The sequence below is a fragment of the Camelus bactrianus genome, chromosome 17 (genome assembly GCF_048773025.1).
Source record: "Camelus bactrianus isolate YW-2024 breed Bactrian camel chromosome 17, ASM4877302v1, whole genome shotgun sequence".
NCBI lineage: Eukaryota > Metazoa > Chordata > Mammalia > Artiodactyla > Camelidae > Camelus > Camelus bactrianus.
This window is the reverse complement of record NC_133555.1, coordinates 6,473,877-6,499,071: the sequence shown is the minus strand read 5'-3', so window position 1 is coordinate 6,499,071 and position 25,195 is coordinate 6,473,877. Positions and strand designations below refer to the sequence as shown.

Here is a 25,195-nt window from a genome sequence, read left to right as displayed (position 1 = left end):
TTTTCATTTCCCTAATGATTAGTCATGTTGTGTACCTTATCAAGGATCTGTTGGCCATTGTTTTTGTAAATTATTTTTTTAGTTGAAGTATAATCAGTTTACAGTGTGTCAATTTCTGGTATACAGCATGTTTCAGTCATACATACACATACATGTATTTGTTTTTGTCGGCCATTTTTATGTCTTCTTTGGGAAAATGTCTATGGAGATCCTTTGCCCATTTTTTAATTGGGACTTTCTGCTGTTGTTTTACTTTTCTCTCTTGGTTATTGAGTTGTATGAGTTCCTTAAATATTTTTGATGTTAATTCCTTGTAAGCTACATGGTTAGCAAATATTTTCTCCCATTCCATAGGCTGCCTTCTCATCTTGTTGATGGTTTCTTTTGCCATGCAGTCACTTTTAGTTTGTTGTAGTCCTGCTTTATTTTTTCATATGAATGAAATTTTAATTGTATTTTTATTTTTCATTTTAATTATATACAAACCAAAAAGCCACTTTTAATTTCTTGTATAAATTCCGTAACTTACAGGAAATGTCAGAGGAAATGCTAAAATGCCACTGTGTAAATTTACATTTAAAATCAAATTCAGACTTAAACTGATTTGTATGAAGAGTTAAATTTTTTAAGAAAAATTACTTCATCAGAATCATTAACTCTCTAGAAGTGCTGTGATTTATATTTTGAAATAATTTATCGGAAATTTATCCCAGTGTTGTCACGACCTATAAAATACTCAAAACAGCTCTAGTAACAGCTGGATCAGCAGAAAGATGTTTCTCAAAGTTAAAGAATATCCAGATAAGTCCTAATTTATAGCTTTTTCTGAGTTTCTCCCCATTATATATCCTTGACACCTTTGTCAAAAATTAGTTCACCATATATGCATGGGTTTATTTCTTGGCTCTCTGGTCTGTTCTGTTGATCTGTATGTTTGTTTTTATGACATGCTATACTGTAGCTTTGTAATATAATTTGAAATCAGAAAGTATGATGCTTCAGATTTGTTCTTTTTTCTCAAGATTGCTTTGCCTATTTAGGGTCTTTTGTAGTTTCATAAAAGGAATTTTAGGATTTTTTTTTTTCTGTGAAAAATACTATTGGAATTTTGATAGAGATTGCATTGAATCTGTAGATCATTTTGGATGGTATGGACATTTTAGCAATATTGTTCAAACTGATGAACACAAAATATCTTTACATTCGTGTCTTCAATTTCTTTCATCAGTGTTTTATAATTCTAGTGTACAGATATTTCACTTGTTTAAATTTATTCCTAAGTATTTTATTCTTTTTAGATGCTGTTGTAAATGGGATTGTTTTCTTAATTTCTCTTCCCTGTAGTTCACTGTTAGTGTGTTAAAACAACTGATTTTTATGTATTGATTTTGTATCTTGCAACTTTACTGAATTTATTTATTTTCACTATTTTTTGGTGGAATCTTTAGGGTTTTCTGGGTATAAGACTATGACATCTGCAAACAGACAATTTCATTTTTCTGATTTGGGTGCCTTTCTGCCCCCGTCCCCTTATTTCTCTTTCTTGCCTAATTGCTCTGGTTAGGACTTCCTCTACTATTTTGAATAAAAGTAGTGAGAATGGAAATTTTTGTCTTGTTCCTGATCTTCCGCTTTTCACCATTGAGTCTGATGTTAGCTGTGGGTTTGTCGAGTATGGCATTTATTATGTTAAGGTACCTTCCATCTATTCCTAACTTGTTGAGAATTTTTATCTTGAAAGAATGTTAGAATTTGTCAGATGCTTTTTCTGCATCTATGCGGAGATGATCACATGATTCTTATTTTTCATTTTGTTGGTGTGTATCACATTGATTGATTTAGGTAGCTAAACGAACCATCTTTGCATCTCAGGAATAAGTGCCACTTGATTATGCTATATGATCCATTTAATGTACTATAATGTACTCAAATTTTGTTGAGGATTTTTGTATCTATGTTCATCAAGGTTATTGACTTGTAGTTTTCTTGTGTTCATGTCTGACTTTGGTATCAGGGTAAAATGGATTTGGAAATGTTCCCTCTTTAATTTTTTTTGTAAATTTTTGTTTGTCTTAATACTTTGGGATTACAGTGAGATTGAGGAGTGCTGAAATGAATTCAGATTGGATGACAGGCTGTTGTGGATCTTGTTAAAGCAGATTAGTAACATATTCAGATATTTCAATCTCTCCCTATTGATGCTACTTGCCTTTTGAGCCCATTTCCTCTTGTGACTATCATATGATGTATCCAACCAATGGAAAAACAGAGTGGCTACAAAGATACATAGTGACTCTGTACTAAAAGGAAATATTAGTATTTTAATGAAGTCTGCATAGATTCTAAGAAGTGTTCCTGACAAGAAGATGGAGGAAGCAAATGGGTAAACTAACAGTATGTTCAGAATATAATACATTTCATTTTATGAAATGGTTGAATTTCTGAAAAGGTATCTTATAAATACCAGATCAATGCCAAACAGTTAAGATTTCTCCAAGTAAACTAATAGGATATTTAACTAAGGGTGTAGATTATTCTGTGACTGTTAGAGGAAAAAAAATTTTTGAAGGAAATCTTCCTTTTAGTGGACTTGGCAAGTTACTAAGAAACCTCAAACTGTAGATTCCTCTCTTCACGTCATACTTTTGCCTTGGAAGCAGAAAAATAATTCCTATTTGCCTTCCTTTTGACCTCTGTTTACTTCTGTAATATTGTAATTCTACGTACCAAAAGTGGGTGCCTGCAACGTGCTAAGTAGCTTACTAAATTCTCTTATGAATGTTATCTTACTTAATTCTCAAAGTAGTGCTATGGGGTAGTTTACATACAAACAAACTGAATCTGAGTGATTGCACAACTAGTAATAAGGCGAGTCAAATCTGTATGATTCCAGAATCTTTTCTGTATACAATATACTTGTATTATTTAGGGAAAACGTCACCAATATAATTTGCCCTTTCCTCTCCTCCTGACTTTGGGTATTGTCACCCATCTGTAGTTTTTCCTTTTTTTCATTTTAAGATTCACTGCCTGAAATTGGATAAGACTCCTGGATCCGAATAAAGAAAGGAAATGGACAGGGTTTTATTGGATTTCATCCCCTGCTAGAGTGATTATAAATTCTGGCTTCCTTGGTATTTTAAAAAGCTTAAATAGTCCCCCTCCATCATCCATACCTTATCATTCAGTCAATTGCAGGCTTCCTTTATTCCAGACTGGCTGCAGCTTAGGAAAGGGTATAGATGAGAAGCCTATGAATCCCTAGAATTTTTACCTCACATTTGTCTCTGCATTTTTCTGAAGAAAAGGTTCATAGTGTTCATAAGATTCTCATAGGAATCTGTGATTACTCTTCAAAAAGGTTAAGAACTAAGGTGTCCTAGGATTTGGTTCCTCATAGAGCAACTCAACTTAGTTGATTCTTCTTTGGCCTGAAAAGGTGCCCCCCTCTCCCAACCTTTGACCTCTTGGAACAAGCAGCAAACTGTCACAAAGCCCACCTGTGAACATACTTGTTTTCTCATAAATAATCTGTGAATTCATTTTTTATTATTGAAAATTCTAATAATTTTGCTTACAGAGATTGAAACCTCGCTTAGTTTTACTTGTGTCAGGTTGGCATAGATGCACACTCAACTGTGCTTGGTAAATTAGGTTTTTCCCCAAGGAAAATACATGTTAAAATAGAAATGAAAAAACGAAGGCATTAATAATAGGTCTAGAAGTCAGATAAGACTTCCTAAAGGAGCTTGTATTTCTATAGAATAAGCTCCCAAACATTTGTCCTTAAAACTTTTTTTGGCTTGTAAATTAGGATTTTTTTTAATTGTAATAAGCTGATAGCCAAATAAACATACATTGTAGCTCCTCTCAAAGAAAAGGCTAGATAAATATTGTCTCCTTTGAACAGTTCAGTAATGCAGAATTGGTAGGAATTCAGTGAGTATGTGTGCTCAGATAATAGCTAAGAAGTATTAAGTTTAAATCTGTTAGAAAACAGTAACAAGGTTGTTATATCCAGGATGAATTTTTGAATATTAATACTAAAGCAAATGGAGAGCTTACCTTGTGGGTTTCCTTCTTGTTTTCATATATAGGTGGGGGAAATGTTAGAATTAAAAATGTGAAACAGTCTTGAATCTTAGTGGATTCTTAAGAAATCTTAAATTTATTGAAGAGCCATAGGTCACATGTAATTTTTTTTTAGAATTCAGGGTTGTGTGTGAAGATGACAGTGCTTTAACAGGGGGGCTTCATGGTGATTTGAACCAAGAGGTTAAAGGAGGGCACCTTTTGAGGCAGGAATCTCCTTTGTTTCCCTTTTATTGTCACCCTTTGTATCATCTGATATATTTACCCAAGTGTAAATTGTTTAGTCCTGTCACAGATAATGGTCCTTAAGGACATGGGTGAAAGGATCTTGTGCAGAAATATTGTCAGTTCTCCATAATTATTTTTCTTAGACACTAGTACTTACTGGGCCAAGAGCCCCAGTTGCAAAGAATCTAATGTGATACCAAATTCATAGTGTGTGTATATATATATATATTTTTTTAACTGTATTTTCCTAATCAACAGATGAAATTTTTCGCACTTTTTTGAGGCTATAAGCCTGAGATCAAGGTGTTGGCAAGGTTGGTTTCTCCTGAGGCCTCTCTCTTTGACTTACAGATGGTTGGTCACTCTCTTGCCCTCTGTGTGCACAACGCTGGTGTGTCTTTCTGTGTGCAGATTTTCTCTTATAAGGACACTTGTCATATTGGATTAAGGCCCATCCTAATGGCCTCATTTTTTGAAATAATTTTTGAGTTATAATTGACATTAGTTATAGGTATACAACATTATGATTTGATACTCATATATACTGTGAAATGATCACCAAAATAAGTCTAGGTAACATCCTTTACTGTGAATAGTTACAATTTTTTTTTCTTGTGATGAGAACTTTTAAGAGCTACTTTCTTGGCAACTTTCAAACATGCAATACAGTGTTATTAACTAGTCACCATGTTGTACATTACCTCCCCATTTATGTTACAACTGGAAGTTTCTACCTTTGACTCCATACAGCCATTTCTTCCATCCTCCAAAATTTTTACACTTTTGAAAAACTATCCTTATGCCCAAAAAGATTGGGGATCACTACTATAAAGTTGTCAGTAGTGGTCTACAAGAGATTTGTCAAAATCTGGGGTGTAGGATTAAAAAAAAAAGATGTCTTAGTTTTATTTTGGTTACCAAGTACTGGCAAATGAAATACAATATTAAGAAGTAGTAACGTTCAACATTTAGAAATATTTTACTCAGGAAAAAATAAGTTTACAAATAGAAGATGTTTTAACAAAAAGGAAAAATAGAAGCTAAATTCTGAGATACTTTGTGTTTTACTCCACTTTCTTCAGTGCTAGAATTCTGGACTTTGCTGAGGGTCAAACTCTGATATGACAGGAAAATAGCTGGGAAAATTTAGCATATTTTGTGACTGTATTTTGCGTTAGAATTTGAGCAATTCACTGTAGAGTTTTATTCATTAAAAAGTGCTGTTTTGTCTGTGTCGTGGGGCTAATTTATTATAAGAATTAATGAATGAGAATTTTGGCCCAAATACAGCTGAAATGTTTACTGAAACTGGATCAAAGATGCACATTTTTATCAAGGTTTTTAAATCATTTTTCATATTAAGATCTCCAGAAAATATTTTTATAATCCATTAGTTAAATATTTTTGATGTTTTTCATAATGGGAACTCTTAAGGTTCTGGGATCTCATAACAAATTACTAGCTAGTTGGAGCAAAGATGTTTATTCTTTTGGACTTCTAGAGAAATAATGTACTTAACATTTCGAAGATTTCATTTTACTTACTAACTTACTATACAATAAGTACAAGCTAATTTTTTGCCTAGGCAGAACAGTGACCATCAGTGTTTCTTTGAGTTGATCATTGTCTCCCATCATTGTTATTTTTTAAATTATAAATTATTCTGAGTTTAATTTAATTATTATCAATATAGCTTATGGAGAGTAGTCTGTTAATAGAATGTGTGGTGGTATATATTTTCATTGACACTGATTTGGGCCTGTTTTCCACTAAATGGATCTTAAGATACCTCTGCTTTGTGTTTCATATAGGAATCAGATATAAACATCCCACATGTTTTTGTTCTCTCTCACTCACCATTATTATTGAGTTATTTTTTGACTGGACAGTGTGCCTTGGTCAAGTAAGTGTGCTTTTTTAACCCTAAGTTTGTCATCACTCTTAAGATTATCCTAGTACTCTAAGACACTGCTCGTTAAAAAGAAAGAGAACAGCGGTCACCACCTCAGCTGTGAGCCATTACTAGTGTAGTGTAACCAGTGCTTCTCTTTAATGCACTGGTTTATCACACCTTACTTGCATTTAGGTGTTTCTTCTGTGTTTCATCCATTACTTGTTGACATATAGCTTATACGTATATGAATGCTGTGTCACAGCTGTGAATCATGTATACTTGTAGTTAATTTTGCTATAAGAAATTTGCGTTCCCAAGAACACAAGAAGTTTTATTATTAACAAACTCATGTCAAAAATAATTGCTTGCAATGATTTCTTTCTTAAGAAAAAATGATTAAGACATTTTTAATAGCCGTAAGTGTGTAATTATAAAGCCTAAACATTACTTAGCAAATCAATTGATGAATTACATTAAGCTTTTTATCCATTTTAACTTTTACAGTGGAATGATGATCTTTCTTTACCTGTGACTACCACCTGTCATTTTAAGCTGACTGCTCTTAACATATTTATGATAAGCAAGGGACAGCTTTACTCAGCAAAAGTGATATATACAATTGGTATTTCTGGGATTCACTGTAAAATAATCCTGTAGAGGAGGAGAGGTTACAATAAAATTAGATTGGCTTTGAGTTCATTATTGATTAAAGCTGGATAGGGTCCATGAGTTCATTACAGGTTTTTTTTTTCTGGTTTTGTATTTGTTTGAAAATTTTATGATAAAGGTTTTCGTTTTTTTTTTTTTTTAAGATGCAGAAAATAGCATATCACACAGGAGGATGGTGTAAGCAAGATTTCAAAAGTGGTCTTGTTCTATTCAGGCAGAAAAGTTTGACCTAACACTTCAGGAAGCCTTTGTAGGTTCCTAATAGTAGAATGGTAATGATCAAAGTCCTGCCCTGGAAGGGTTAACATCATGGATGAATGAAGAGTAGATTGGAGGGTTGAGAACCCAGAAGTAGCAAGATAATTTCATTGCAACCTTGAAATCATAAGGAGGTAAGTAGTGTTGGTGAGTGGATGGATAAAAAACAGTCTGTGAAATATTTCGAAGGAGAAAGAATAGCTCTACATCCAGGCTCTCAGTCAGGTGCTACTACCAGCACAGCGAAAAGGAGAGGGTTTTTTTGCATTTACCCAGGATTTAGATTTGGACCATATGGGTGTCTGGTGTCATAATGGAGTGTGTACTAAATGATTTGTAGCTACATTACAAATTTAGTCAATACTTTGATACTCTGTCTTCTAGCAAATCAGTATTGGCAAGTTTCTCACAGTTTCAAAGTTTATTCTTTTTCCAAGGATAATTAGAAGTGAAGGCATCATACTTGATACTACCGAGGCAGAACTGCTAGAACAGAGTTTTGATAACCTGTTTGAAACTAAAGAGCTCGTATCTTCTAGGTTACTTGAATCTTTCAGTCAGAACCCTACAGATGCCAGCTAGATTAGAGAAGGCTAGCATAATTTGTTTTTTCGTTACTGCAAAAAAATTTAGAGCTTGGTGCTACCTTCTATTAAAAGAATTAAAAGTTGTCTTCATGGGACAACTATAAGAAAATACTTTGGTTCTAAAATAGTGCTTTATCTAGGTTTTATTTTGAAGATCTCAGCCCAAATTTTGTGAAAAAGCAGCTGAGATCTCATACTTTTGTATACAAGAATTTTAGAGGCAATAGTGCATCCAGTCAGTAGTCTTAGTGTGTCAGAGAATTGTTGAGAATTTGCAGTTAACTTTCATCTTAGGGTTTTCTTTTAGGATGTAGAGAGACTTCTAAGGAAGAGACTCCGAGAAATTAATTTATTTTAGACCTTATAAGAAAGCGTAGCCTTCCCACTGTGTTTGTGGGAGTGTAAAATGGTTTTAAATTTCTAGGGGATGGTTTGGGATCACTAACAAGTATGTTTGTCCCATTTTAGCAGTTCCACTTGTATGAATGTGTCCTAAGGAAATGTTTGTACATGTATATAAAGAAAGGCGTATGTATGTGACATTCAGTGCAGCATTGTGTATATTATGGAAAATTAGCAACAGTCTAAACATCCACCTGCAGAAGATTGACTTAAATTACGTCGATCCATAGGATAGAATACATTGCTGTCATTTAAGGAAGAAGTAAATTTATACATACACATAGGGAAGGGTGTTCAAAATTTATTACTAAGTGAACAAAGCAGATTACAGAACAGTAGGATTATCACTGTCATCTTAGGGGAATCTTTGTAAAGTGGAATTATGTGAGAATTTTGCATCTTTATGCTTTGTAATGTTTGTATACTTTTACAGGCATTTTTTAAATAAAAAATTAAGAATAAAGATACAGCTATTCTTAAGCTTTAAATTCTTTTACTGCTATATACTTGGCCACTTGATCTGCCAAATAATCACAGAACATGTATAGTCACTTCTGTTTGTGTTTTGAAGGTTCTTACTGCCCATTATTATTCATTCTTAATAGAATTTTCCATGAGACTAGTCAACGATAAGTTTTGTCTGAACAGTTTAAGAGATTTATAGAAGAATCTGTTTCTGCACTCTTCTGTGTCACTAGTAAACTATGGAGTGGTTTGGGCTTTTCTTTTTTGGTGGGGAGGATGTTTTCTCTTCAGGATGACTCATTACTTGTAGAGACGCATTTTAGGATTTTCTTTTCCCTTCATGGTTGTGAAAATGCAATACTTGGCACATAGGCAAACCAAAAGAGTTTGCAAAGTGCCCATCCTCTTTTCTATGGATAGGAGAAACATCTTAAAATAGCACTTAACATAGTTTTTATACGTAGTAGTTATTCATTTAATGATTGTTGAATGAATGAAGAAAAACCTGACAAATCTAGATAATATAAATCCTGAGAGCTCCAGGAATGTAAATCTGGACTTGGTGCTTAATGTTTTTAAAATTTGTTTTAATTCGTATGTTGCTATCTAAGTAGTAATTACTTCAGTAAATGGAACCCATACATTAAAATCCTAATTTTCATAACTCCACAACTGTGTGTGTGACTTCTTAAAAGTTAGTATTTTTGTGGCTCTGGTTCTTTGTAAAATAATGAATTAGACTTTATAAACTTAAAACTAAATTTTTTTATCAACTGGAGAAATTTAGCATAAACTCCTGAAAGGATAACAGATATTAATGCCTTATAAGTGTGCATAACCCACTTCGTTTGGAGTAAGTAAACATGGTTCCCATTTCAGGGTTTGCAAATGAGAAAGGTATGGACTGAGATGAGACAAACGCAGAGGGTGGAGAGGTTCTTTTCCTATCTAGTGTGGTATATGGCTCTAAAGCATGATCTGAGGCTCCAAACACAGTAGGACAGAATCTTCAGAAAGTCTTGAGAATATAGCTCTTTAAAAAGGTAAATCAAAGTTCACTGAGAGTATCATCTTTATTTGATACTTAGAAGCCTAAAATTTTCCTTTGATTATTGTTAAGGGCAGAAAGAGTTTGTGCATCCTTGGTTAGTTTTAGCAGTAAATACCTGTTTATCATTGTTAAATGAGTTGTAAATAAAATATTTCTTCAGTGTCATCTTAAAGTAATTTAAGATTATAGTATTTAGTTTCATTATTTAAAGCGTGTACTCTTACTGTATTACTCACTCCCCTCCCTTCCAAGTACGACGAATATTCTGTAATGTTGCCGTTGCTGAAGTTTTTCATGGGGAAAGAAATTCTTACTATGGACTAAAAAAGGATTTTTTAAAAACTGGGTTTTAATTACCATGTATTCTAGTAAACCTAGAGCTTTTATAGACATTGGTTTATTGTGCCAAGCCAGTAGCCCCTAGAGAGAGTATAAATTTAGGCAAAGGAGCCAAGGGATAAACAAGTGTTGAAGAAGAGGTGGGAGAAAAGGAAAACTTTATCTTGGCTCTAATTTACTAAATCATGATGTTTACTAAATCATGATGTTTCTTTAGTGTCTTTTAATTGTTTACCCTAACACTTCTATTTTTTCTTCTCTTCAGCCATGAACTCTCTTCTAGCTCTTTGCCTGCGTTAACTTGCTTCAGATTGTACACCTAACTTGTAACTTACACTACCCCAAATACAAAAACTTCACAACACATCTCTGAGCTCTTTCTCTTTTCTTAGAGTTCATCTTTTATTTTTGAATAATTCTTATTCTAATACTTACCACTTATCTCTTCTACACCCCTCCCCCCAAGTTTCCCATATAGCCTTTTCTCACATTATTTACTATAGCAAAATTGAAATACACTGTTGGAGACAAGTGAAAGTAATTTTTAGCCAGATTCAGGTTGTTAGTAGCAGCTCCTCTTTGTTCACACATATTTCAAAGTTCCAGGGAGCCATTTTAAGTTCTCATTTGTGCCAAATGCTAGTCTGTGTGCACCTATGAGTCAGCAGGACAGGTATTATTCTTTCTGTTGTACAGTGAGAAAACTGAGACTTTTGAGACGTTGCATGAATTGCCTCAGCCAGTGCCAGGATTCATAGAAAGTTTAGAGAAGGAAAAAACCCAATGAAGATTTTACTTTGAGGAATTTAAGATTCTTCTATAAAAAATGATTTTTCTGAGATTTCTAAACTAATTAAGTTATAGGCTAGAACTCAAATTTCCTAACTCTTAATATAGTACTTTTTCCTAATATACTTTTCCTTCTCTCAAGATAAAAAGCTCTATGATACAGTACGATGGCAGTGTTTTTCCTTGATACCTTAGTTTGGGGTAGAAATGGAAGATAAGCATACGATGCAGCTGACACATTAGTTCTCAAACAAGATGGTCATGTAGATAAAATGCATTTGTATATTTATTGCATTTTGAACTGTTTTGTAATTTAAAAGTTAAGTTGAGGGTAATAATCATATGAAAAAAGCCTTCTAATACTCTTTCCCCATCTCCTCTTTTTACTATTTATTCATTCAAAATTAGAAAATTTAACTAGAAGTATTTAAGAATAAGTTCAGCTTATGTACACAACAAATTTTTGAATAATCAGTAGATTCAGAAGTTGAATTTTTAAATTAATGGTTATTTTCTTTTAATGCTTATTGAAAGTTTTTATGACATGTTTTTTCTCTTAACTAGGTTGAATTTTTTCATTTATTGGCCTATTAAAGACCTACTTCTTCATTTATTCTGTATATCTGTTGATTTTCGTTCTTTAATAGTTTAAATGGTAGGTTTGGCTGAATACATTGATTTCAGAATGTATCTTAGAAGTTTGTGTTTTTTAGTGAATCTCAGTTTAAGGGTTATTACTTTCAAAAGAAAGAAATTTGGTTGATTGTGTCTTCTGGCTAGTTGGAGTTTAGAGAAATGGGATTTGTTGTATGCCGGGCATTTTATTTAGTATGTGACGGGAAAAATCCTAATTTTACAGCAGTACTGTGTGAACAGCCTGATACCGAAGTTCTGGAAAGAAACCAGGCCTAGGAGATAAGTAATCTAGGGAATTTTTTTTTTTTTACGTGAGGATATTTTAGATTCTAAAATGATAATCAGTTCATCTAATAAGAGGAAAATAATCATTAATCCTCTTAAAAGATTTGAAGTTATATTATTGCCTTTGAGAAAAGTGGGCCTTGCTAGCTGTGATGATATTCCTCAACCTACCTTTTATGTCAGTCTAAGCAAGAAGAGATTTTCTCTTTTTCCGTAATACATGCCTATTTTTAACACTGAGTTTTACATAATTTCAACAATATTTATAAAATACACCTTTCTGGCACTGAATTAGTGTGTTTTTAAACACAAAACATGTTTGTCTTTACTTTGAAATCTCATAATTGGGTCCTAGATTCAAGAGTGATTTTAAAATTTAGGGAAGCCACTGCATCCCGAAACATTTTCTTATGAGAGTGAAGGGGGAAAAGTGTAAAATTTCAATGTAAATACCTTGGTATTAATATGAGAATTCCTAAAAGTGAAAATGATGTCAGTGTTTTATTTAAAATTTAATGAAAGATAATGGATATTGTAAGCCCAAAGGAACTGAAGGCAAAGGGACATTTTGAGAAAATGGCTTGTTTATATATGTCTAAATATTACTTACATGTTTTTGTCAGAGACCAAAATTGAGAAAGAAATTTGGCTTTTTGGTGGTTTGTGGAGTTGATCAGAGATTGCTTCTTGGCTAACTTACTGTCTGCATAGGCTGTTAACAATTGTTTCTCTGGCAGCAGATCTTGTTCGTCAGGATTGCATCATTTCTGGGAGAATGGCCAAGGTCCACAGCCACAGTACAAAGACTGTCTGAAGCATATGAGGCCTGTTCTTTTTCTGAAGCGGCACTCCTCTTCCTGCCAGTCCTCTTCATAGGATTACTGAAGCAGACTTGTTCTGAAATTTCTTTCATTGGATTGGCAGTTTATTGGACTCTTGTCTCCCAGCTGCTTCCGGCTCACCTGGCTGATGCAATTTCTTTTCCTGAAATCTCTATTGGAGTTGTTCTTAAAACACTTTCTGTCTCTCTTCTCTGAGAGTGAGTTACCAGACAGATCACACGGGTCTTGTGCTTTCAGCAAGTCATATAGAGAAGAGACTGTCAGAATGGCAAATACAGAGACTGTGGACCGTTTCTGAACCCAGTTAAAAAGATAGGGGTAGTTACAAACTATTTCTGCCATGCTCTTAACAGCCTTTCCCCTAGAAACTGTATGTAAATGGGGACTTTTCAAAAGAGTAGTCAGTAGTGGGAAACAGGCTGGTTCTGCTTCTAAGTACACGAACGTACTAGTGTTCCTTGGGGTTCTTACGGATTTTTCTAGAAATAGTTAAATTGAAATGAAGTTGAAATTCTGGTGCATTCATTTTCTGTCTACTGTACAGTCATGTACTTCTTTTTCTACTCCTGTCATTTCTTCTTTCTTACTGGTTGTTGCTAAAGGAGTCTTACTTCCTTGGTTTGATCTTTTTCTTCCTTCCTTTTACTGTTACCTTCATACCTTTCATTTTTATAATTCTGAGTGTGCTCTTTGAAAATTGTTTCTAAAGAATAGTTTATTTTCCAATTCTTAATAAAAAGTTAGAAATCCATAAGATATCAACGTAAAGTACATTTGCACTCTACTGCTTGGTAACTGGAATCCTGCAAACAGCTCTGTTCATGTATATGATATATTACATTTCAATGTTAATACCCCTTTCTGCATAATGTTAAATTTGACTTTTTTCCCCCTAACATCCTGGGTCATCGCCTATTTTCCTTTTCTTTCTTTCTTTTTTTTTTTTTTTTTTTTGGAAGGTAGAAGGCTAATTAAAGCTGTATTTTTTCATGTTTGCATTATGACTACAAATAGAACTGACTCTATTTTGTCACTCTTTCTATAGTAGGACAGGAAGATAGCGGGAATGGAGTCAGGCGGAGAAAGGAGTAGTATGAACTTTTAATAGATGATGATACATCTCTGACTGACCAGAGAGGAAATTTGACATTTGATTAAAGAAAAGCCTCTCAATTTAGGAATGGGTCAGTAGAGAAGAGAGGCACCTCCTAGGAGGTATAGAAAGAAGGAATCCCTTAGAGATGGGAGATAATTCTAGTTTTAAGGAAAGAAAAAGATTACCCAGAGACAGTATTTACCACTTTTCAAGTCAAATAAAGATAACTTCCTTTTCTACCCTATATTTAGATTCTGGCTTTACAGGAAAATAAAATAACAAGGTTAAAGGACAAAGATACAATACTAGATGGAACATAGGATAATAAACAAGGCAGTATACAGAAATGAAACAAAATTACCATAAAAATATTATTTTTGTAGAATTCTCTTCTGTTTGTCTATGTTATTTCTCTACTAATTTGTGTCTCAACTTTTTCTAGGTCTTCAGAGCTACTGGCAGATAATTTTGGGGGACTTCATATTCAGAGGTCTATAAAAAGGTGACTGCACCAAATAAATTTAGTTTGGTTTAATTTCTGTATTTTAATGAATGCTAAATTTATAGTTTTGATATAATGCTTATTGTAATCCATTCAACAAATACTCTCATACACTTTCTATGTGACAGGCACTGTTCTAGACTTTGGAACTACAGCAGAGGATAAAACACAAAAATCCTTGTCTTCATTGAGTTTATATTCTGGTAAGAAGAGAGGCAGAGAAATTTAACAAGTAAAAGATATCTTGAAACTGTTCCACCTAGAGACAGTTCTTTCTCTTTTTCTAGGACATATCTCCAAACAGTGTGATAAATTAGTGACTGCTGTGAATACTAGCTTTGTAAACTATAGTAGAAGTTTGTCTTGTCTTATAAAACTAGAGTAAATATAGTAAAATATTGCATATAGATGATCTGTCGAATTCTTCAGTTAACATTTTAATAGCTACATTTTGCAGAGTGTTGTATAGGGAAGGAACTCTTCACAGAGTTATATGAGAAATTTGGTTTTTTGTTACCATTTTTTGAATTAAAAATTGTAAAAGCTTTATTTCAAACAAGACAGCCAAACTAACCTAAAATGCCTTTGTCAGAAGCCTGGAAGGGGTCATGTAAAATTACACAAAAGGAAAATGGAGTAATTCATGAAAGAGTATGAAAACTCATAGTTTAACTATTTAATCTTCCTTAAAATTATTTATCAGTTACCCAAATTACCTAGGTTGGGCTTTCATTAAGGAATGTATTACTCTCTTAAGTCATTTATAAGGAGATATTATCTGAAGTGATTTTTCTGTCTTTTAGTATATCTTTAAAAAATTACTCTCAGAAAAACAACCACTATCAGCTTAGTTTTATAAGTTTTCTTTTATTTAGGTGCCTACATTTTTTATGGGCATAGAATATTTTCTTAGGGCTGTGTCGTATATAATCCTTGTCTGTAGCCCATAATGGCTATGACAGAGGGGGTGTGTGTGTGTGTCTGCATCTGTGTCTGTCTGTCTGTCTGTCTGTCCGTCCGTCCTTTGCTGAAATATAACACATGATTCAGATTCCTATGTTGGTCAGGGGTAGTATGATCATTATCAATTAGACTCTGTTCTGTTTATTAAGCCGGGCAGCCTAAATAAATTAAGCCTTGGGCTTTTTGTGGGGTGGGGAGTGGTTGGGGGGAGGGTGGGCAGTTAGGTTGGTTTGTTTAATGGAGGTTCTGAGGATTGAACCCAGGACCTTGTGCATGCTAAGCATGAGCTCTACCACTGAGTTGTACTGTCTCCCACACTTTTCTTTTTAATTTGAATTATGCAGTGATATCAAATAAAGAGTTGTGACCAACAATCTCCAGTGTTTAAATATGCCCTTTTGAGCTTGTTTCATAAGTATTCTCTCTTCCATTAGTTGTAGGTTTCATTTCACTTTCCCTAAGGATTGGAGGGTGTACTGCTCTACTTTGTTTGGATATATTGTTAGGGAAATGAAATATTCATGTGTATGATGGACGAAAACTCAGAAAGTTACATTAGCCATTTCTCTTTTATGAGCTATGAGGAAGCAGTAGATAGGAAGATTTGCCCTATTCATTTCAATCCCAAGTGTAGCATAGTCATTTCAAGTTGAGTAGGAACAGGTGTATTGCCACGCCCAGATTTGGTAAGTTCTAGATCCATTGGTGACATCTAGCTGTTTCAGAGTTTAGGTACCCCAGGGAGGACTACTTATTTTGTAGCTGTTGTAGCATTCTAAGATAACAATATGGAAAAGTAATATTATCTTTATGTGTTCTTAAAAATCTTGGCCTGTTTCACTGTTCACAATTGGGTTTCTTATCCACATTAATTTGCTTCATATATTAAAATAAGTCAAGCATCTCAGATCATCTTCCATTTTAAAATTTGCATTAATCCACTGGATTGAGTCAATTAATATATGCTTTTCATACATTTACTTTTTTTGATACAAACATTTGTTTTCTGCTGTCTTATTTGTCTTATAAATCACCATGACAACCATGACTTCTTTTTGTAGTCTTTTTTGCGAAAATCTTTACTAACTTGTCTTTGACTCATGTTGACTTTCTTTCTTCCCATATAAAATGCTTCTTATTTCATCCTTTTAGTTTTTTTTATAACAAAACTATAAAATCACTAATGTAAAATCAGAGTACGATTTTTCCCTTTGTACCATACCTCCACATCTCTTAGTCTACTTTTGTTTCTTTATGTTTAAATAGTTTGAGAATCTTTCTGTTCCCAAGTTCTTCTAGCTGTGGTCACCAACCAAGGTATTCTCACTGCTTTTCCACACAGAATTTTTCTAATTTTTATCATGAAATTTTACTCTTCGTGGTTTATGGGGTTTTTTCTAATTTTTAAATTTTATTTTATTATTATTTTTTAATGACGTTACTGGAGATTGAACCCAGGACCTTGTGCATGCTAAGCACACCCTCTACCGCTGAACTGTACCCTCTCTCCACCCCAGTTTATGTTTTTATTTATAGCTAGCAGTGGATATTACCTCACAAATACAGTGAGACAATTATATCTTCTCCCAAAATTATAGTTACTAAAATGGTTTAGAAGGAGGAGTGTTCTATGACAAAAGAAGGCAGCAATAAGAAATAGCTATATTCAGTCAAATATAAACAAATTTATCTCTTATCATTTTTAATTTGCAAGAAATAACATTGCTACTGGTAAAACTCATTTATTTGTGATGGGGGTGCGGTGGAGGAAGAGTTTAAATGAAGATCCTGAATTGTTAAAGAATTTAGTTAAACTATGATGTTTCTTTCAACCATCCTATTTCTTAAAACTTCTTAGGTCCTAGGATACCAGAAAATTTTGTTTGATAAGCAGTTGTGGAATGAGGGAAATGTGCTTATTGATGAGCTACGTAGACTATCACTTTCTCTTTATCTAAAAAGGAAAAAAACTAAAATAGAAATGAAAAGTGACTGTAGCTTTTGCTACCTCACTTTGTGGAACAGTAACAGTTGCATAGTAAACATGGGACAATATTGATCCCTTGTTGTACCTGTTTTATATTTATCCCTTAAAAGCTTTGTTCAAAAAATGGAAAATATTCAGTGGCATTTACAATAAATTTCAGAAACTGTCTAGTTACTAGATATTTTCCTTTTCTGTGACAGAGTTCCTCATGTCCATAACATGTTGGTTAAGGCTCTGCAGCTCACCCCCACTCTCAGAGTGGCCAGTCTCCAATAATTGGACCCCGTGATTTCTGCTCTGCTGTGTTGGACGTCATGAGCATTGCAATCCCTCTGGGAGTCACCACACCAGATACATCCTACTCAGATATGGCTGCTGGATCAGAGTAAGTGCTACTTCCTAGGTAATAGGTGCATTGCCAGTTTGTGTTGGAGACAACTTTCTTACGGGCATCTAATAATAAATATGTAGTATTTTCTAAACCCAAGCCTAGCCCACTGTAAATGACATTAGACCTTTCCCTTTCCCCCATAGAAGCTGAAAAGAAAAAAGAGTTAGAAGGGGGAGGAAACTAATTTGGGAGGATGGGATTTCTGAGTAAATAATTAATAGAATTAAAGTTGCAAAGTAGCCATTACTTTTCATTTGTTTTGATGGGTGAGGAGTATTAAAATAAGTAGGTGTCACTACCTGCTTCTGTAGAGTTAATGATTATTCTGATGAATGGAGATAAAGAGGAGTTTTCTCCAACTGATTTTCCTTGAAGGCCTCTTCCTATGTACTTCTCATTGTTCTAGAGTAAAGGGGCTGCAACTATATGGGCAGGTTACTTAGACGTTCTGGTACTTGGGGTAGAAAATGTGGAAAGCAATGTCATCTGTTTTTTATAATATTCATTGCCTAGAAAGAGGACCTTCAAAATCAGTGGTACCAAACTTTTTTTTCAGCTAAGAGCAGCTTTAGGAATTCAGAATTTGTCGAAAAGTCCAATCCCTAAAATAGACTCTCAGTTCTTGAAGAATTTAAATGCCAAATGGCAATGAAGGTAGGCCTTCATTATAAAACTTTATATATTATTCACAGTTTAAAAATTTTAGCCTTTTGTATCCCTTCTCTTTTAAGTTGTCCAAGATTCCCCCTGCTCACAGATTCCCCCTCTTGTCCTTTTACCTCCCTTGTACCCAATCTTCCTTGCTTACAGAAAGGAAGTGGAAGCCCCCTACCTTTCAAGACGAAGTGGCACTACACCAGGATGTGAAAGTCCAGCGAAAGAGACCCAAGGGGCCTAGGGGGCAGCACACCCCCAGAAGCCAAGTCTATTCCAGGCAGTACCAGGGATTAGGGTCTGGGCTGGAAAAATCCTGGTGTTTTGAATATGTTCAGGTCCAGTTCAGACTCTTGATCCCACAGCCACTTCTTGAGTGAGGTGGGTGTTGCTCTAATTCCCCTGTTTCTCTTGCCATTTTCACAGTCCCTGGGGATTCTTCCCCCTTCAGCAAAGTAAAGCAACTGTACCAGAACTCTGGGTTCAACTGCATCCCTGATAATAGTGGTTTTCTTCCTTGAAACTGAGAATATTAGTAAAGAGCATGTATATTTCTTCACAAAGCCACCTAGGATAACTTACCTGTTAACTAACTTCCTTATAAAGGAAGACTTAAAATGAAACTACCCTAAGAAGCGATATGTTATATTCTGGGGTAGTCTAGAATTGAAAGCAGTTTTTGGCCTTATTCCCATATAAAAAGAAAGATGGAGGGTGGGGGGCTGGGGAGGGGTGGATTGTGTTATTTCCAGAGCTTTTTTTCCTGTTCTGTTTTGTTTTTATTTTTTGCATGCCGAAGAGATTTAGTTATGCCAATAGCTGAGACTTCCAGTTTTCTATTTCCCAAATAAAGTGCTTAAAAATCTTCCTGCATTAATAGGTAACATAGTTGTATAGTGTTAATGGATTTTTATAAAGTCAGCCACTAACCTATATAGCTTGACTAACAAGCTATATAGGTAGACAGCATTAACAGTAGCGGGAAATTTCAACAAAGAGATTAAATCAATGAGTTTGGGATTCGTGGATGAGAAAAAGATCTAAAGCAGTTATTTTCAAAATGGGTATTTTTCCCAGGGTACAGAGCTGACTGCTCATAAATCTTGCTGGGAGTCCAGAAGTAATTGCAGAAACAAAAATACTTCTGGCCTAAAAATTTTACTCCAGTGTTTCTATTTCCTGAAACATTTTCATCAGTAATCTCCAGACAGATTTCAGATACTGTGGTCATAGCTAATTACACAGTTACTTGTTTAATATTTCTACAAAGTAAGAGAATATCAACAATTAGCTTATGCACCACTGTGTTAAATTACTGATGATATTTGTAATGCTTCACCATGCATATTTCACTGTCATGCATATTCCACCGTTCTGGGCACTCTTAAGATTAAACCTGGTGTGAAGGGCAAAATACACAACTAAGTAAAAGACCTAGATCTTACCTTATGGGATTTTTAATCTGCTGACAATGGTATGCATTGTGCTTTTTTTTTTTTTTTGTATGTTTGTAGGAAAACTTCTAGATGTAATAGTAGAAACAAAGGTTTTTCTCAATTTACAATCCTGTCATAAATGAATTTCAGACATTTTCCAAGAGATAGTATTGTAACAGTAGGTTGCCTGTTTTACTTCTTAGTACAGTTAATGGAGTATCTGTTGTAAGCATGGTTTCTGTGTATGTGCCCAATTGTTATAGCAGTTCAAACATAGGAGAAGAAAGGCTATAATTACATTTGCGTAAAGTGGTTGGCAATCCTAACACTCTAAATTTTTAATCCATATTTTAAAATATATAGATAAGAGCTGGTAAATAATATGTCTATATGTCACGGGATATCCTAGGAAATCCTATAGTTATCTATCAACATGTAACTATGTATTTATTCAGTAAGCAATATGGAAGTTGCAAAGTTTCCTTTTCAAAAGATATGAGCTTAAATTTTAGTATTTGGCACACATAGCAGAATATGAAATGCTCTGCCTACCTAGAAAGTATTGGGATGGCCTTTTAACTGCCACAATATACATTTTATTTTTATTCCCTAGACTTGCACATGAAGTGCATATGTTCATATTTACCCAGTTTGGAGATGGGTAAGATACAACCAACATAGCTCCATCTCCATGGCCATCTTTTATTCCATATCACTTTCCTTTTTCCCGTCCAAAAAAAAAAAATCCATTTCTAATAAACAGCTGTCATGTTTCACCCCATGTGTTCAGTGATTTCTCTTATATAAAATACGTACAGCTCTTTGGAATATTTGTTCATCTAGTAAATTAACAATATTATGTAGTTACTACTTTCTCTTAACTGTCCATCATAGAAACTAAATTCTACCTTCATTTTATTAATGCTTGTTTGCCTTTGGTTTCGTTTAGGAAACCCCACCTGTTTCCTAATTCTCAGAGCTGATTGCCTCTCAGTGAGTCATGTTCAGATCATCTTTTTCTCAAGAATACTGACCTGCATTCTTGATGTATCCCCCGCCCAGTTCCCATCTTGCAGACACTCTTAAGTAATAAAATGCATGCAGTTCACTAACAGAGAATACTTTCCTATGTCTAAAGTTCTTCTTCACCCAGAAATTACCTTTGCTGTTATTAATAAGATCCCTTCTCACAGTTTTGGAGCATATAACTAGGTGAGTTGGATACATATCTCAGAACTTTCTTTTATCACTCACTTCTCAGCTGACATTGCACCAAGTTGAACTGTGTGCTTTATTCCTGCGAAGTACTGTATAATGTGTATTTCTAAGCAGGAAAAATGCATATTACTTGAAGCAAACAGTATTCATTATTTGACTCCCTAAAAGACTCTGATTAATCACTAAAGCTGAGTTATGTGTCTCTGGAGTTTCTAATTTGTGAATTCCTGTGCTGGTTAATTTAAGTGATGGATAATCCATTATTCAGTTCTGCAGAGTCATACAATTGCATTCCTTAGCTGTGTTTCACAATTCTCCGAAACCTAACCAGGTACCTAGCAAACAGAGTTATAGTTCTTTTTGCCCCAAAACTTGATTTTTGTCCTTTACCACCTGTGCCTTTTTACTGTCAAGTAAAGGCGTACATTAACTTCTTAAATTTGAATACATTTATAATTCTGTCATATTAATAAATTGTGCTTGAACAGTTTATTTTCCACTCAGCAAGGGCACAAAAAGATACTAAACCAAGTGTCTCACTGAGGCCTGGTTACTTAAGATCTTACATAATTTTCTTTAAAGGAAGAAAGTTATTCTGGTTTCCAAACCAATTAGGCATAGTAGAAAGAGCACAGACTTTGGAGTCAGACTTTGTTTCAGACCCTGACTCTATCAGCGTGTGACCTTGGTGAAGTCATGTATCTCACCACCTCAACTTCTCCTTTTGAAAAAAATGGGATACTATTTACCATGTTTAGTAGTTGCTTAGTAAATGAGTTAATACATATAAAGCATCTGGCAAATAATGGACATTCAAAATGATAGTCAGTACTACTGTTGTTATTTGTCACTAGAGTTTACTTCTGAGTACAGTTTTGATCAGTCTGAAGCTCTGTGGTATTACCATGCAGCTATTAAATAATTGTGTCCTTGATATGCTTGCATGTCATTGGTGGATGAGAAATTATTACTCTTAATATTTGAAAGGTGTTGGGGGTTCATCAAGATGAGAGGTATGATAAATATAAGATGCCGTTGTTTTTACCTGTACTTTCTTCAGGGTATCCTGTCTTGGTAGTGAATGGAAGAGGGCCTGGTCCCTGGGGCAGTGCAGAAGGCACTTTCATCATCTCACTCACTGCAAATGTCATGTGAGGTTTCATGGAAGTATTAAGAGATCCAATTAAGAAGAATAGTTCTGAGTCTAAACCAGCCCAGAGTGGCTTCTCTAGGGGAAACTCCCTGCTCAGCTGGTACGTTTGTGTTTGTCATTAGGGACACCTTGAATCCCAGGTGCCTGCCTTGAGACATCTGCCTGTACTGGCTTCATGTTACACACATATCACATTTAATAACACTCCTGCTGTTATTTATAGGCTTAGTTATGTTAATCAAATTGTTTCACTGAGTTCTTTCTCATTCTAGTGGCTGGTGGTTGTGGAAAGAGGAGGGATTAGAATGGGAAGTTAAGTCTTAGTTTAAGGGAAGATTAGGTGTTATGCTATCATGCGTTGCTTTTCGCCTTTGTGCAGCCCTGAATCTGTGGAGGCTAGTCCAGCAGTTAATGAGAAGAGCGTGTATTCCACTCATAATTATGGGACCACTCAGAGGCATGGGTGTCGAGGACTGCCTTATGCTGTGAGTATGCATTTGTTTCTCTCCAGAGCAGTGATCTTCCTGGAGTGTAATCCATTCTTATACATTGTGACTTTCTTGAAATGTTTATATGCAGCATGATGAAGTTGCCCCTTTTGCACTTCCCTGCCTCCAGCGGACGTCTAGCCCTGCATCATTGTTCTTGTTTTTATGTCCCAGTTGACCTTGGCATTTTGTTTTATCACTTTCCTGGTTGAAGCCAAAAAACAAAGGGTACTACTTTCTTCTTTCTTTCCATATGTACCACACTTTAGGGGAGAGAGGGGCCAGTGTTTGGACACTGTTGATTTAAAAAATCTTATTTTCAGGATCATAATTACGGAGCCCCTCCTCCTCCGACACCTCCTGCTTCTCCCCCTGTCCAGACGATCATCCCTCGTTCTGACCTGAATGGCCTGCCGTCGCCCGTAGAGGAACGCTGTGGAGACAGCCCGAACTCTGAAGGAGAGACTGTTCCTACCTGGTGTCCTTGTGGTCTTTCTCAGGATGGCTTCCTTCTCAACTGTGACAAGTGCAGGTAAGATCCTGTTCCATCTAAATCCAAGCCTGGGTTGCTGGGGTTAGGATTTCTTATCAGTAGGGAAAAGCTCAAAGTATTCTTTCTTGTGTTTGTTAATGTAGATGATTCCTTAGTGCTCCTTGGCTCGAATTCTCTGCACTAGGTGAGAATTGCTGACAACAAGGAATGAGAGATTGATGTTAAAGCTATTGAATTTGATATGAAATTTAATGTCCTGGAAACATTTGGTAGGTGGGAGGAAGGGGGTAGTTTATGCAGAGACTCTTCTCCCATGTGTGCGATGATGTGCTGCATGCGTTGGAAGGACTACTTTAAGTTTATTTTCCCTCTTTAGGGGAATGAGCAGGGGGAAGGTTATTAGACTTCATCGGCGGAAGCAGGACAACATATCAGGTGAGCAGAAGATGGGTTAGGCCCATATTTTGACATATACTATTTTGTGATTTTAATATTCATCCAAGAACCCCTCTTGTAAGTTCCCATGGTCCCCAGCTCTTCTAATGGAATGAAACTGAAGTCACTGTGTAATTCTCTTGTTGTGAATTAAATGTATCTAGAATCAACATTTTAGCCCTGTAGTCATCCAAAATGTTCCTTGTGAGCACATGCACACACAAATACACAAAAACAGTTCCTTTTCTGTTACATGTGCGTTGAGGTAATGAAGCTTGGGGGCCTAAATACAAGGGGAGAAATACATGCGATGTAGAACAGGATTTGTGTGCTTAATTCCAGTGATATAGGAAGAATCTTGTATGTCCTACAGATGATAGAGTTAATACTAGAAGTAATGACTTGCTGGATATAGGCCCGATCAAAAGGAATAAGCTGCTTTTAAACCACATTTGAGGCTTTTTGTACAACGTGAACTATGAAATAACCTTTTTTCAGGTGGGGATAGCAGTGCAACAGAAAGCTGGGATGAGGAGCTTTCTCCTTCCACTGTGTTGTATACAGCAACACAGCACACACCTACAAGCATCACCTTAACTGTTAGAAGAACCAAACCCAAGAAGCGGAAAAAGAGTCCAGAAAAGGGTCGTGCAGCACCAAAGACGAAGAAAATCAAGGTATGAAGGGTAAAAGTATCTTATATAGAAATATGTCTGAAATAGCTCAAATTTTGAACTGAGAATGCACCAGAATTCTTTTTAGAAGTTTGATCCAGATGTTTGAAGGGCCACTTTTGCTCTACTTGCAAAAATCAGCTAATCTGTGTTATGAACATGTAGATCAACCTCTCTTCTGCCACTCCATACCATCACAACTGGCAAAAAGTTTCTTCTACTCCAACCCCCGTCCCAGGTATGAAATCCTAGCCCCACCTGGCACAAGTCCGCGTGTGCTGCAGCCTCCAACCTAGCTTCCACCATCCCCGCCTCCTCAACCCCACAACACAGTCTGAAATTCTTGTCCTGGAACATGCCCACTTTGTGTCATTGGATAGATTGTTTTTTCCTTGTTTCAAAAAAATTCAGGAAACATCTCTTGAATGGTGTAGGCTTACTCAGTGTCGTGGTCACTTTTCCTCTATTCTTAACTAAAAAGTCTCCAGGAGAAACCTCTTCTGTTTTGTATTCTTTCTTCCCCATCACAGCAACTTTGTTGCTCTAGGTGACTTGCCCACCCCTTGTTAAGGGGATTGGTCTTTGTTTCCTTCTTATTTCAAAACTGGTAAATCTGCAACCTTACTTAACATTTTTGTTTACTTTTTCTTTTAGTGTCAGGGGTGCATATAGGACTTAAATGATGCATGCTCTTCCCTGTTAATTACTTAACTCCACGATGGAAAGTATTGGCATTAGCCTCAGAGTTCACTGGCCTTGAGCTACCCCTGTTCTTGATAATAGTACGGGGAATTCCATTGTATTTGTTACAATATAGGAAAAAGGGGACAGACTAGAATACTAGTTCTTGCCTTAGTTTTAGTTTCAGATAGGTATAACTGTCATTCTTGGTACCAAGTTTTGTTTTGTTCTGCTGTTTTCCTCTTTGGGATAGGCATTTCGAGAGGGATCCCGGAAGTCCTTGCGGATGAAGGTAAGGGGTATTCTTCCCTGATGCTGTGTTTTACTTCACTGTGATCTTGCATTTTGGTCAGCTTCTTTCTTGACATTGATGGTCTGGGAATCTTGGACTCTGCTTTTCGTTAGTTTGTAATTGTTGCCATTCAGTTTTCGTAGAGCCTTTCTCCAAAGTAGATTTTCTTGGCCATTTTCTGAAATATTTTCCCTT

At 35.3% G+C, this 25,195-nt stretch overlaps 1 protein-coding gene across 23 annotated transcripts in view; it reads left to right on the top strand.

Moving 5' to 3' along the window:
• Window positions 1-25,195, top strand: part of SETD5 (SET domain containing 5) — a 72,521-nt gene that overhangs the window by 14,143 nt on the left and 33,183 nt on the right. For 5 of the 23 annotated variants that reach the window (XR_012499858.1, XM_074344398.1, XM_074344411.1 and 2 more), the window contains exons 2-11: window positions 14,076-14,135; window positions 17,286-17,470; window positions 18,287-18,511; window positions 20,180-20,778; window positions 21,845-22,037; window positions 22,317-22,422; window positions 22,749-22,957; window positions 23,295-23,353; window positions 23,852-24,030; window positions 24,962-25,000. Coding sequence is in view for 22 of the 23 variants with exons in the window: in XM_074344398.1 (XP_074200499.1) it covers window positions 21,946-22,037; window positions 22,317-22,422; window positions 22,749-22,957; window positions 23,295-23,353; window positions 23,852-24,030; window positions 24,962-25,000 (684 nt within the window). In the remaining variant the exon portion in view is untranslated. Of the gene's footprint in view, window positions 1-14,075; window positions 14,136-17,285; window positions 17,471-18,032; window positions 18,131-18,286; window positions 18,512-20,179; window positions 20,779-21,844; window positions 22,038-22,316; window positions 22,423-22,748; window positions 22,958-23,061; window positions 23,103-23,294; window positions 23,354-23,851; window positions 24,031-24,961; window positions 25,001-25,195 lie in introns of those variants that run through there. The other 18 variants (XM_074344414.1, XM_074344407.1, XM_074344410.1 and 15 more) reach the window with 13 other exon arrangements.